The 14,399-nt window shown below is 40.9% G+C and overlaps 1 protein-coding gene across 2 annotated transcripts in view; it reads right to left on the bottom strand.

The window, feature by feature from the left end:
• The window catches only part of LOC104277944 (sodium channel protein type 5 subunit alpha-like), a 175,476-nt gene that overhangs the window by 20,012 nt on the left and 141,065 nt on the right, over positions 1-14,399 (bottom strand). For both annotated transcript variants that reach the window (XM_009874761.1, XM_009874762.1), the window contains one exon: positions 552-674. In XM_009874761.1, the coding sequence (XP_009873063.1) occupies positions 552-674 (123 nt within the window). The remainder of the gene's footprint in view (positions 1-551; positions 675-14,399) is intronic.

Here is a 14,399-nt window from a genome sequence, read left to right as displayed (position 1 = left end):
GGAAAGAGATGGATGCACAAGATGAAGCAACAAATACAAACTACATGGATTTAATGCTAATCCTGACATTCCACATTAAAACTGCAATCTGTTCAAAGGAAAGGTTTTATATATTCATTCATTTGCTTTCCTTATCTTTAGCATTTCTATTTTTTGCTATAATTATTAGTGAAAATGTCCTTAAGAACTTTCCCAGTCAGTCTCATTTTAATACATGTGAAAAGCAGGAGCAAACTTGTAGCTTGGTTATTCCCCTGATAAGTCTTATAATTGAGAGGTAATTGTTAGCCAGATGCTTCCTTGGCCAAAAAGCTATTTTTTAAACCACAATATGACAAGTTAGGCAGCAGGATTAGTTTATCATTAAAGCCACCAGAGAACAAAGCTCTAATGATACAACTGCAATTAAGACAAAAGAGGGATTTCTGATTTTGATGTTTTGATACGGCATTATCACTCATTTCCTTTGGCAGACAAAGTGAAGACAAAACCATGTGCAACAGCTCCCGGTCACACAGTTGAGCTTGGATCAATATGTTATGTACTCTTACCCTCATCCCTTCAAATCGTGACAACGCTCTTAATGGTCGCAGAGCTCGTAGAGTCCTGAGGGATTTAATGGGACCCATCTCAGAGTATCCAAGTGTGTTGGCGATGAGGCTTATTAAAGAGACCTGAATGGAGACACAAAGCAAAAATCCAATCTATTAATAAACTCCTGTCACTTTCCTTCTCTTCTGACTTTCCTTCCTGGAAAGAAACAGATGGATAGTGGAACCATGGGAAAAAAACCCTTAAATGGAAGCCATTCAATTAGACCAATGCAGAAAAAAGATTTTTTTTTTACATCCGTACATATACAGAACTCTTAACAACTCACAAAACCTTTGTTTCCACTTTAATGCAAAATATATAGACAGAGTTGCAAAGTTGTCAGTTTTCTTCTAACTATGCACACAAAAATCCTCTTAATGTCAGCTTGCACAAAAGTGAATGAGAAAGGAGATCACCGCTACAAAACCACCGCTCTGCAACACCCATGCTCCAGGTTTCCTGTAAACTCCTCAAGGTGTGTGTATCTTCTACTATTAAAAATATGAGTCATGTAAGTGTTATAATTTAGAGCTTTCTGGATGAAAGCACCTGTAAGATCTAACCATTTCCAACAGAGATAAAAGATTTTAGAATTACCATTCAATTACTAATCTTAAAGTTGCTGATTAGAAACAAGTCTTCTAGATTGCTGATAGATGTGACTTTATAGCACAGACTTCAAAGGAATGATGTGCATGACCGATTCTGAACTGTTTCTGCACAGCCTCTAAAGGAGAAGGAAACTTGACAGGTGCTCAGCGTTGAGGTTCATACTTCTCAAAGACTATTTCTTTGAAATAAACTGCCTATTTCCAAATCTGCAGACAGCATGGAGGGATTCCGATGCTTTTCATGTTCTCAATGCCTTTGTGGTGCCCAGCTGGTCAGAAATGTGGATGTTATCAGGCACAGGGCTGGAGTCTGGATGAGTGGCAGCAGAGGTTATGGATCAGATTACCAAACACATGGAGCAATTGGGTGTTGCATGCTCAAATCAGTGCTCACAGCCCAAATTCTTACTGAGCAGGGAGTGAGAAACAAACATCTGTCCAACAGCATAGATAGCATGCCAATTTGCATGTTTTAATAAAAGAACTGAAATTAATTGCCACATAGTATAAAATCCTATTTTCTTAGAAAAAAAAAGAGGCCTATGCATACTGCCCATCACAGTTCTCTTACTCTCGGCTTACTTCAGCTGTTTTCACAGCCTCAGTATTGGATTATCTCACATCCAGCCATGTGAGTGTGCAAAGCTTATCTGGAAGGAGTGTGCTTCACTGTCATTCTAAAGATATCAGCTAAGTCTAAAAACAGGAATTCTTCTACACTATATAAAAAATAGATGTTTAATGTAAAACAAAAGTCTAGGCTCCTCCATGAAGAGAGACAGCTCTGGTGGAAAGCCTTCCTTTTCATTTTAGGATGGGATGAATCCTCTAAACCCCACTGCTGGCTCAGCAGCCCAGCATCACCCATGAGGTCTGTGATAAAGCAGAATAAGATGAGTCTGGTCCCCTAAGTCACAAGCTTGTGTCCTCCGTGGAGCAACCTGTCTCCTGAATAGGCATTCATTTATGTATAAGCACCGTTATCACAGCTAAGCATCTTTGTAAAACTTGCTCAATTTGTTGAATTATTTACCTATTGATGGCTTTACTGTGGCATGTGGGTGACAGCAAGACTAAGGGCAGGAGGTCTCAGAGACACCAAGTCTGGGCTGGATGCAGCAGGCTGGATATCTGCCAAGATAAGGCAGCCCACCTCTGCGGACGACTAAATGGCACAGAGGCTGACTGTCAGGCTTTAACATGTCACTTTTTAACAAGGTGTGACACAAACTCGCCTCCCGTGTACAGACTCAGCAGCTGATGCAGAAGGAAGGTCTTAATAAACACTTCTGCAGTTTAGTGGTGAGTGTGCTAGAAAAACATCATGGTACACAGGCAGACTGGAGTCAAGGTCTGATGTCTCGGGCCCCTTACACACTGGAGATGTGAAAGTCATCAGTGAAGCCTTTGCTTCGACCCCTAAGGAAGCAGATCTGAACCCGTGCTCTGATCATGCTTACAAGGTTATTTTAGAGTAACACATGCTTCTTTCACCTAAATCCTACTCAGCCAATGCTTGCAGTTAAAGATGAAAATCGGAGTTTGACTTAAACCCCATCCTCTTGATTTAAAAACCTTCTTAAACTTACCACTGCTTCCAAACTGAGCGAGCATACGTTTTCTGTTTTCCCTATTTCTTACTAGCCTTGATTACATTCCGTATTCTGAAGTTGCATTAATGGTCCAACATCTTCTCTCTTTTCATTCACTCTCCCCATTGACTTAATGTTGCCTAAATAATGAGAAAGGGCTGAAGGATTTGTCTAATAGCAGTAAGCAATTGCACCTTATACTTATATACCAAAGTCATTCAAATAAATCATCTTAAAACTGTAATATAGCTGGCATTATTGAGATCTCATGATAGGAATAATGCTGTGGCACATATTTCTGTCTTTGGTGGAAAAGTTCAGTGTAGAAAACAGCCTTAACTTCACAAAACCTTGGGGCTTTCTATTCAGAAAAGCTGGTAGTAAAAGAAAAACACCTCGATGATGTCATGCTCAGCGATAAAAACCAAGATCCATACAAAAGATCCATTTGTAAAATGAAGGCAGAGATTTGAAAGAAAATTAATCAAATACAGAATCGCAGAATCACAGGATTGTTGAGGCTGGAAAAGACCTCTGAGATCATCAAGTCCAGCCTACAGAGCACTCAGCAGCCGCCTTTGCTGGCTTCACCCACAGTGACTGAAAATCAGAGCTTCTCAAGTTCTTCAGACTGCCTTGGTTCCTGCATCTACATGCTTCCTCCCACATCCCAAATTTATGACCTATAACTGTCCTTTCTCTCATGACAGAAGATGTTCTGTTCAAATCCTGCAAGGCCAGACTTTGGATCTGTGCTGGTTACCATTTTCTTCAGAGTGCTGTAAATGTCACCCTGAAACACATCACAGGTGCTGCAGTCCTCCTGACACAGATTTACACAGCATTAGATATCTCATCAGAGGATTAGGCCATGAAGCTGTGTGATATTTGGCAATGATTTACAAGACTGGGGTTAGAACTGAGTTTGCAACAACTTGTTTAAATGCTTGGATGTTGGTTTTGAAGGTATCCCCGTCAAATTTTATTTATAAGAGAATTACTAATGCAGAGACTTGGCCATTTGGACTTGATTAAAAGTGACCCGGAAGACTATTTTTAGGAAAAAAATCAAGCAGTTTTCAAAATTGGTGCTGACTGCCCCACATAACCACAGCAAAAGGTGAAGTCAGCTGTTTCTGTTACTTTTTTTTTCCTCTTACAACGCTGTGCAGCCTAGAGCTGCACTAAGATTCTTTGTGTTCTGCTTGGTATCAGAAACCTGCTGGCACCCAGAAAAAACCTCCAGGGTCAATATAACCTCCAGAACCACAATATGGCACATGTTTCCATTCCTTTCAGTGTCTGCTTGTAAATAATTTTATAGGTTTTTCATAAAAAAATACATCTGACGACCAGGAGGCACTGTAATGTTGTGGAGAGCAGGTGAACCCTACGGAATCACTATTGCCTGGAACTATTTCTCATAAAATGCACAACTTGCTGTTGGGCTTGAACTTCCACCTCCTCTTCACCTTTCACAGGGCATGTTTGCTAACAGATAAACTACAGGGTCTCTCATCTTCCTTCGGGTTTCTTCTGACACAAGAAGCCTTACTACTATGTTTTTATTGGCAGATACTTTGCTTCTAGCATGTTTGCTGAGGGTCTTTCCAGAACCTGCTAGATGTTGTGTTTTCATTGGCAGATGCTTTGCTTCTAGCATGTCTGCTGATCTTGCTAGATCTTGCCAAGAAGCTTTCACAGCTTTGCATCTAAACCTTCCTTACTCTTAACTTAATCAAGGAATAATATCAGCCATGTTAGCTCTAGACTGTTACTTATCACCTTGACTTGCTGTTCACTTCTCTGAAGTCCCCAGGACAATCTTGTCACCGGAATTTTCTATCTAGCATGAACTCCAGTGTACAACCTGGCCAGCAACAAGGATCTCTAGGGTGAGGAGTGGTTCTCATAAATCAGTGTATGCAATCCTGTCTCCATAGATATGAAAGGCAAAAGTCTCACTGATCGCACGGGCTAGGATTTCAACCACGCGGCAGCTCTTCCCTCTCGCTTTCCTCAGATCATCTCAGCACTGCCCAACAAAAGCCCAGCCTCAGCGTCACCAGTGAATTCCCAAAATTTATGTGACCCCAAAAGACTGGCAACTGTGAAAGAGTAAGCATTTACTGCCCAGCTCAATGGTGGAATTTCCTGGCAAAGCTCAGGCTCCAGGCAAAGCCACGTTGATGTTACCTGCATGCCTTGGCTTCTTCTTGCCATTGTAGACAAGCAGGGGATGTTGACCTCTCCTTCTGGAATTTAGGATTTTTTTTGCCCTTCTTCATTACTTTCTTTGCCCACAGATATTTTTTTCTGCGTATTTATAAATACATTATATCTATAGATCTATAGACCTGTATTTCTGTATTTCTACATTCCTACATATTTCTACATGCAAATTTATCTACATATTTTTTACAGTGGTTTGTACAGCAGCCTCGTGGAGATAGGTAAAGTGAGAGTTAAATGAACCAATCAGCTTTCATTTCTGCCATTTTCAGTGTTATGGTCACAGAAGAAATACCAGCCATGGGGTCTGCCAGACCTGTGGCTGGTGTTTTGAAAGCTAGCACCCTGTCACCTGTGTGGCTTAGTGGCATTAGCAGCAGGGGTCTAGAGCGCCTCACTCTGCGACATTCGTATGTGCTTCCAGGGCAAAATCGAGAAGAATCAATGAGATTAGACTGCAAGAACACAGCAGTCACCTTTGAAGGGAGGCTAGCCTGATAGCTGTTCAAAGTCATTGCTAATATGTTATAATGAATTTATTAATTAGTTTGACTAGAGTATAGTTGACAAAAAAAATGTGCTGTTTAGGAATGAGGAATTTTTTTCAGTAACTGCATCACTTTTGTTAAACTATTTCAGTGAAATGTTGTCATTCTTGAGAAGTACAATTCATGTATTTGTACCCAGGTTAGGTTCCCGGTGTGCTCACAGTAATTCATTAGTTAACAGATATCCAGCATTTTTTGGCTGTTAGAATTGTTAAACACACAGCAGTAAAGTTATACAGTTGGTATATATGTCTTCATTATCTGACACTGACTGAAGAAATCAGTGTTGTAAACCAATGTAAACCCCAGTAAAGCTGTCAGAAGGGAATTTAAAGGCTGCAGAAAAACAAGTATAAAGTTAGAAGTGGAATAATGCAGCTTCTTTCCAGCACACACAGGGGAAATGGTCTTTAAGCAAAAGATCACAGACTCTTTTTCCCAAGGAATTATTACATTTATAACAGTAGTGGGGTTCCGTCCTACATGCATACATTTTAATAGCATATTAGTAGCATGCACAGACTCCCTAGCTGTGAAATTATGCTGGTGGCCCTAATCCAAAGGGCTCAGTCTTTGGAAGCAGCATTTCACATCAAGCTGACAAAGTTTCCTATAGTGAGTAGGTGGGTTTGAGCGGCAGTAGGGCCCACTCCTCTCTTTTTCATGTTCCTTGTCCCCAGCCTGAAAGAATATCACCTCAGATAACCAGCGAGCATCCACAGGACCAAGCTGGAAGCGGACCTGAGCAGCATCATTCGAAAGCAGCTGTTACTCAGCATAAACTGCATTTTTGAATTAACCCCAGACCACCACCTAAATTAATTAATAGCAGAGCCCAGGGAACAAGGAGTTCTGCCTGAGAAAGAGTAAAAGTCCTCCTTGGCTGGTGTAAATCCTAAAAACCCTGAGAACAAGGAGAACTTCTACTAAATGTCTGCTGCAGCACACAGCTGTGAGCAATACCCTGCAAGCTGCTGTCTCGGGGAGGAGACTTCCTGCCCAGTTTGGGCAACAGCATATGTTTTATGCAGCTAGGGATCTCATCAAATTAACCCTCTTGTTCAAATTAGAGGGGAGGGAGCAGGGGAAAAAAAAATAAAGGATATCCAAAAGGGAACACAGCAGCTGAGTTGAAAGCTCCGGCCACTTATTTAAATAAGCAGTTTCAGCTAATGCAGGCTCCTGGTGCTTTCAAATTGCTTTTTTTGTGCCCCAGGAACACCTGTGTCTCCCTTTCTAATTGTGCTTTTCAATACATTTTTTAATATATATTTTTTATATATTTTTATTTTATTGCCTTATTATTTTTAAATATCTCTTTAGCCTTTCACTCTGACATTGCATTTTCTGCCATACAGATGCCTAATTAGGATTGCACCTGCCAATCCACAAATTGCGTGTTGTGAATGAAAGGCACAAAGTTAAAGGAAATTCTTAAAATTAGGGCACTAGAGAGAGACTAAGGTGACCTAAACTGAATTCCCACCTTGGCTACCTGTTTTCTGGAATCACAACCCTCACACTCAGATAAAGACTGCGAACTCCTGAGGGATGCTCTGGAGTTAGTCCATGCCGTGGAGATGAAATCACGTCTGCAAACGAGTTAATGAACAGCTTCCCTACCCAGCAGTGGAGTTCATTACCACTTGTGGAGTGCTCTCATGGATTATGATATCATGGTCTATACAAGTGCCTAGATTAATTATAAACAAAAATTATGTCCTGGAAAACCCGACACTACTTGTTATAATTCAGGTTAGAAAAGGCTTTTACATCATCCACTCACTTTTTTTTTTTTCTCCAGGGCATTTCCTCTTCTTTTGTTATTTCTTTCTTTAGTTTGTTGCTCCATCTGCTACTCAAACTAAGGCTGTTAAACTGTTAATATTCCACCTCTCAGCTTGCTTCCTGGTCCTCATGTCCATGCTTTTTGAGGCAGTGTTTCCTTTTCAGAGGGCAGCCTTGCTGCAAACAGCATGTGCCACTCCCGTTGGCTTAAATGCTTTTAAATAAATCATTCCTGCATTCTAATTGCTTCCTGGTGATTTCCAGAAGAACCTCTTTATGTCTTGCTGTTCTCTTAATCTGTCACCTCCTTTACACCTGCTTAGGCTTTTCTAACAACTCCAGTCAATTCCCAAGGCAGATGGCTGCAAATCAAGAATTAAACCTCAGCTAATTTCTGAGGGCGAGTTGAAAGACCTGCTGCTGGGAGCTTATACCCAGCGAGACGGCAAACGGACTTACTGAACTGCAGTTTTCCCACCCTCCCCTTTCCAAATGGATTTTCAGCTTGTCTAAATTCATCTTTTTGCTGCGGACACCTTTGTCACACTTCTGTGTCACATCAGTCAGCGCTGGGTAGGGATGGCAGAGGGATCGCTGTACTTTCTGGGGACCACGTGACACTCTTTGATCAGCCAAACCTTTGCTAAGACCCAAAGTCTTTTTCCAGTGGTGGCTGTGCGCATGCAGCTTCCTTGAAAAGTCTGGTTTTTTCTACCAGGATTCAAAGCAAAAGAATTTCTTCATCAACTATGTTCTGCTTCTCATCCAGACACCATACAGAGGCAGCCTTGATTTAGGACAGCTGAAGAGGAAAGATATTCTGACCTCAAAAATCTCCAAAATTGCTGTACAATTCATCCCAGGGTACCTTCTTGATGCTGAATGCTGTTGTCAGGAGTAGACGGGAATATGCTTGATTATTATTTATTATTTGAAGATAGCTTTATAATGCCAGGGGTGCGCATAGTGATTACAGAGAGAACATTTCCCTGAGGGCTCAGCCCCATCGACTCTGCTGCATTTCCATCCCAGCCTGTGGGAGTTGAGGTGCTGAGCTGAAAGCATGCTTATTTCCAGGCAGGATTAGGATCAATCCTATTTACATACGACATAATTTAAAGAAGAAAAAATAAAACAAACAAAACCCCCACAAAACAGAGAGAAAAATCTGTTTGGGCTGTTTCCACATGTTACTGTTCTAGATTTCCTTGACATGTTCCAAATCAGTATGAAAAATCCCAAGCTGATGTGGGAAATATGACAGCCTTATCTTGAAAATCATGTCTGTTCATTTGGATCCTTGAACCTAAATGATCCTGATATTGTACTGAATATGCAAGGACAGGGAAGTAATCTGAAGAATTATAGGATCTACGATTTCTGCCAGAAAGGACAATGGAAGAAGTACCACAAGCAGAAGACCTCATTTTCATTTGTCTTAGCACAAAGCACCCCAAAGCCAGTCACACCAGCATAGGAGGCCAGTCTCTACACCATTGAGACACAGCTTTCAAGTTTCCCCCCAACTCCTATGATCTCCCCCCCCAATAAAGCATCCCTGACCCCTCTTTAGGCTGCTTCTCTCTTTTTGCTTCTTCCCTCCACCACCTCCTGGCACTAATCTCTTGAGCTGTGCCCAGTCATCCTGGATGGAGCAACATGGTGGGCAGCTGGTTTTTTGGTTTACAACAGTGGGAATTGCAAAGGTGCTGGTCATCAGGAACTGTGGGACAATCCTCCTCTGTCCCTGTAGAGTGTGTGGGACTGTGTCTGGGCTGTTAAACACAGTCCACACATCTCTCCCAGCTCTGACGCTCTGTGCAAAGGAGAACACCACTCTCTAAGGAATTCGGTTGCTACCCTCACAGCAATGGAAAGGACCAAGCAAGATGCATATAGGAGCTCCAGGGTTTTATTCATTATTTTTTTTTAAAAAAGCTTCTCTAAAAAAGGACATTGAAATGTGCTCCATCTTTAAATAACTTTGAGAAGTAAAAATGACTGTTAAGCCTAGTTCAGTACCATCTGAGTTGAGATGGGTTTTATACACCACTTTCAAGAGTTGAAATTCTCCCTCAGAAAATCTTCAGTAATTGCAGTAATTCTTCGTACTGCAACAGTTTCACAAGGTGTAGGCAGGCAGTGAGCTACGCGTACTGCTGGACTTTCCTCCTCACCTTCATTTATCGTCCCTTCCCCTCCAGAGAGCTGTACCAACCCCCTCTGTCCTGCTGTGCCCTGTCTGAAATGCAGTTTGTGCTTCTCTTTGGCAGAGCCCAGTTGCTCTCCCTTCAGCATCTACGTGGTAAAGAACATGAGGTGCAAACCCAGATAAGACAAGACATTTGGATGGTTTTGCATGTGTTATGTTGAAATAAAATGTGAGGAGGCAAAGGGGAGATTTACAGCCTCGGCTGACCTGCTAACACACATTAAAACCAATTATCTCATCTTCATGTGGAATTTTTTTTTCACTTATCCTGAATTAGTCAATATGTAGTAAACCAGTATTTTTTTTCTTTTTCTTTTTTCTTTTTTTTTTTAGGCTCTCTGGATTCTGGGGAGGGGTTCTCTTTCCTGTTAATTATCTGGGAGGTTTATGCCATCAACAGAGGCCCACAAGAATGTGCACTGAGACATTTTTAAAAATCCCGCATGAGCAATTGCTTTGAGGAGCCAGAAGAAAACTAGTCAAAAAACAAACTCAGAAATAATAGTACTCTGTGGTAATTTGTGGATATCAAAATAACTTACACAGAGCACTAATCAGCTCACTCTTAAGATGTTTCTCCAAGTGACAAGCTATTTATTTTTACTTTACCTCTGCTGTATTTCTGTCATTCTGTTCCTGTGTGATTTTCTGAACAGATATTAGATGAAACTTGCATGCTTTTAGGATAATTTCCCAAGAATATGAATTGGATTTCAGCGCTGTTTGGGAACAACTCATTACAGCAGATTGTGTAATTACTGGTAAAGCAAACAGAAATCACCTTGCTAATCAACAGGGAATACAGATGGAAAAAAAAAAACAATTAAATCAATCATAAGCTATCAATATTTACTTCACACAGCAAGTTTTTAATTGTCACTTAAAGACAATCCAACACAAGGACATAATTTAATTCGATTGAATTTTTAACTAGGGGCAGAAAGACTGTTTTAAATTGTTTATCTCAAACTCAAAGATTATTAGCTGCTCCTTAACTCGTCTGGCAGTGAAGGATCCAAAGCAGAAATCTTACAGCAAGTGCTTTCCAGGAAACTATCTTGGAAGATGCAATATCTGTATTTTTTTAAGCATTCGGCGAAAATGATGGCTCATTTAATCACTGAACATCCACGAGCAGTTCTCAAACAAGCAAACAGGAGATTTGGCAGCAAGCAGGAAAGAGCAAGCAGCGAGCAGGAGAGCTGCTCAATGGGCTCTACAGGTCTCTAGGTACAAACTCAGCAGCTCCAGGCAAGCCCCAGAAACATGCTGTGCTATACAAAAGGCATGTGCGGGTGGGTGGAACATACATATTATTTTACTACTGTAAAATCACCTGCAAAATCCTGCCTAATGAACTTGTTGAATGACTCTTTTGAGACGTCTGGCCTCCAAACTCATTCCTGAGCTTCACTTGAACTATTTTGCAGGAAGATCTATTGCTGAAAGCTCTTGTGAGCCCTTGTCTCCACAGTGGCAGAGCAGGCTCTCTGGGAAGAGATTGCTCAACTGGAGAGAACCTGGTGGAGGCACCAGGGCAGAAAATGAGATCTAGACATGATCTTCCCCTCCCTGCTGTTGGACATAGCATTAGGACCCATGGCTGGTGATGGCTGAGGTGGGAGGAGGCTGCCAACATCTCTAAAAATGCAATTGTTTAAGAAAATACCTTTCCCCAAGTATCAAATCTGGAAAGACATGATGATCTTAGAAAGAGTTCGTGGAGAAACCCTCATCTCCCCTTATCTCAGAAGTCAGTACATGACAACCAGCAATTTTTTTTAAGCCTGGATTGGGGATAACTTTTGGTCAATTAATTTGAACCCAAAAGCTGCAAGGAAGATGATGGATTTGTGGTCAGGGACTTTTGCAGAGAGATGACATTATTGCCCATTTAAGAGGATTTTTCTGTGTATGCCACAGGCAATGAAACTTGGCTGTGACTTTTTTCTGAGCATCCTTATTAATGAATTAGGGACTTTACAACTCTCGCCTGAGAGTTTGCTCATGATAGATTCTGTAGGGTACTGGTCTCTGCCTTCTGCCTCGAATACACTATTAGCAAGTGAAGAAGCTGTTGACTGCAACACCTCTAGTCTTGAATGATGCTAAGCTCCAGACTGATGCCTTTCCTGAGCTGACCACCGCAATGGAACAATCTACCCTCTGTCAGCAGAGACTGGGACATAGCTCAGAATTAATTGGCTGAAGCTCAAACAAGATAAGCTCGAGATAATATTTATAGGTCAGAGGAAACAATTGAAAGGAACACCAAACATGACACCAAGCATGTACAGCCAGTGGAGTTTATCTGCCCCTTGTTTAAAACCCCAACTGTCGCAGGACATGCCTGGTTGAGAGAGGTTTTCATAACCACTCGTTTTGAACACCATGTGCCTCCATCTCTGGCCAAGTTCAGACTGTTTAATCTGCTTTGTACAAAGAGGTTTTGATTGCTTGAATGCTTGAAAAAATATCTATTCTTTACAAAAATATTTGCCTGTGCACCCTAGCAAAGGGGACTGTGCATAAACACCATTCCTGATGGTGACAGTGATGTCTGTCTACACTTCAGATATACCATGGTCTCTGCTTTTCCCTCATATGAGTGTATATTAATACTATAGGTGTATATTAATACTGTTTTTTCAGTATATCTAAATTTCAGCAGGCATCTAAGGTATCTTTCCCAAGTGTCCTAAGTTGAAATAAGCCTGTATTTTTCTCATTTGATTACTCATTTTGCCCACCCTACCACAGAAATCTGCTGCAGTGTTGTTGATAGGACTTGATTGTATTGTGATGTATTTAAAAGCACACCCTTATGGTTTTGCTACACTAACACACTTTGGGATGCAGAGAAGCCCATTATAAGAGATCATCCTTTAGGGATTCTACATCCAGCAAAAATAGCTCTCAGTTTGTGGATTACTGGGTGTTGTGATGTTCAGGCTTTGCAAGACAGAATTTTCTTTAGTAATCCACAATTGTCAGATGGAGCCTTTGCTCTTCCACTGGCCCACATTAGTGTTAAAGGTCTTTCACAAGGCACCGTAAGTAAAAAAAAACACCAAACAACAACAAGAAACAGGAAAATCAGCAGCGATATGCTTATACCCCCTCTGGGTTCTCTTCCTATTTGGAAATAGTGAATACTTGCAAATTTTGAGCTGCTTTTATGAATTATTCACAACAGAAAAAGAATTCTGAGTTGCATTTATACAATAAGAAAACACAGATGATAGATGGCTTCACATGTCCAATGAAGACATTGCAGCTTGAATTTTGAATACTGATACTAAACTGCTAATTAATTTGCAGATCAGGATTTTTTTAAGTGAATAATTTTAAACAAATAAATTTGAGCAAATCAGACAAATGGTTCATCTGCTTCTTTTAGAGAAGCTAATTCACCCATTCACTCCCTTCTGCAGCTCAGTTGCAGTGATTTGGTTCTCAAAGGACCAAAAAGAAAATGTAAATTGAAGTAAAAAGTGTGCTGGAAAAAATGATAGCATGTTACTCTGTCAATTCAGGGTAGCAGAGTGTGTGAGCAATAGGGAAGGAGAAGAGCATCTGCTAAACCCGCTAAAAATATAAAACCAGGTTCTCACAATCCACAGTGGGAAATGACTTTGGAGAAAAGAATGGGACATGGGGAAAAGCTTTATTCATTGAGAACACTAAAGGGCAAGAGATTTCCTAGAGTCAATCAATAATTGAAACATCTCAAGGGTAGAGCAACTTCTTGGTTAGATTGGGAGTCTGCAAAAGCAGCATTTCAATGTGGGTTAAGAAAATAAAAAGCTCTGGGTCAGTAAGAAGGCTCTGGGGCAGATTTTCCAAATCATGATCCCCTTCCCCCCACAGCACTGGTTTATGCTGTATGTGCTCTGGGCGTGTGGCAGGGGAGGTGAAGCCCCTCTCCCCAGCCCACCTGTGTCTGCCTCTACATTCTGTCATTATACTTGCAAACCCCACCACCAAGAGGCAAACATGTAGGTAAGTTTTGGAGTTACATACTGAATTGCATTCTTGTGCAGTTTCTGTTCCAAGGAGGGGTTTTGCAAGGAGGACAGAATCCAGCTTAGTTTTTGATTTGCTCTCTTTGGTATTAATTAGATGGCATGATATAAAGTTTGTACTTCTGTTAATTATGGAACTCATTTCAAACCGGTAACGATGCATCAGAGATCCAAACTGTTTCAGTGAATTCATTGTGTAAACTCTTGCTCCTGTCAGGAAGACTCCTACTTACAGTTGTAACAATGTCCAGCCCCCATCCAACTCTTCTAAGTCGCTCCTTAAAACAATAATTCCAATAATAAACTCCTGGAAGCCCGTATAATACTTTAGGTGAGTCCTAGTCCCATTTCACAGATGGAGAAACCAGAAAAGAAAAGCTATGTCACTCAGCCTTAACCACAGTAAACACAGTTTTCAGGGCTGGTCTATAACTTAGGAACTGGTGGTTTCCAATTTTGTGGTTAGATAATTAAAAAAGGCCTTCCTCTTCTGTTGAGGCTAATCTGTGAAAAATGAGTGCCTTCCCTTTAAGAGGTTTCCAAGCATGTATGCAAAGAAGAATTTATGACCTACAATTTGTGTAAAGAACTTCCTTTTCATAAATCAATTTATTAAAGCTCTGGAGAAGCTTCCAAAGGCTCTGATCCAGTAGTGCACTTAGACATGTCCATAACTTCAAACAAGTAAATTGTCCCATTGAAGTGCTTTCCTGGACTGGGGCCAAAGAAAGTGCAGTTCTCCCCTGAGTCAAGGTTCAGATGTAAAATAGAGAAAAATAATTTATCAAAAGTTTAAT

The sequence above is a fragment of the Apaloderma vittatum genome, unplaced genomic scaffold (genome assembly GCF_000703405.1).
Source record: "Apaloderma vittatum isolate BGI_N311 unplaced genomic scaffold, ASM70340v1 scaffold10858, whole genome shotgun sequence".
In the NCBI taxonomy this organism is placed as follows: Eukaryota; Metazoa; Chordata; class Aves; order Trogoniformes; family Trogonidae; genus Apaloderma; species Apaloderma vittatum.
The sequence above is the reverse complement of the archived record's forward strand: the minus strand, read 5'-3'. Positions and strand labels throughout refer to the sequence as shown.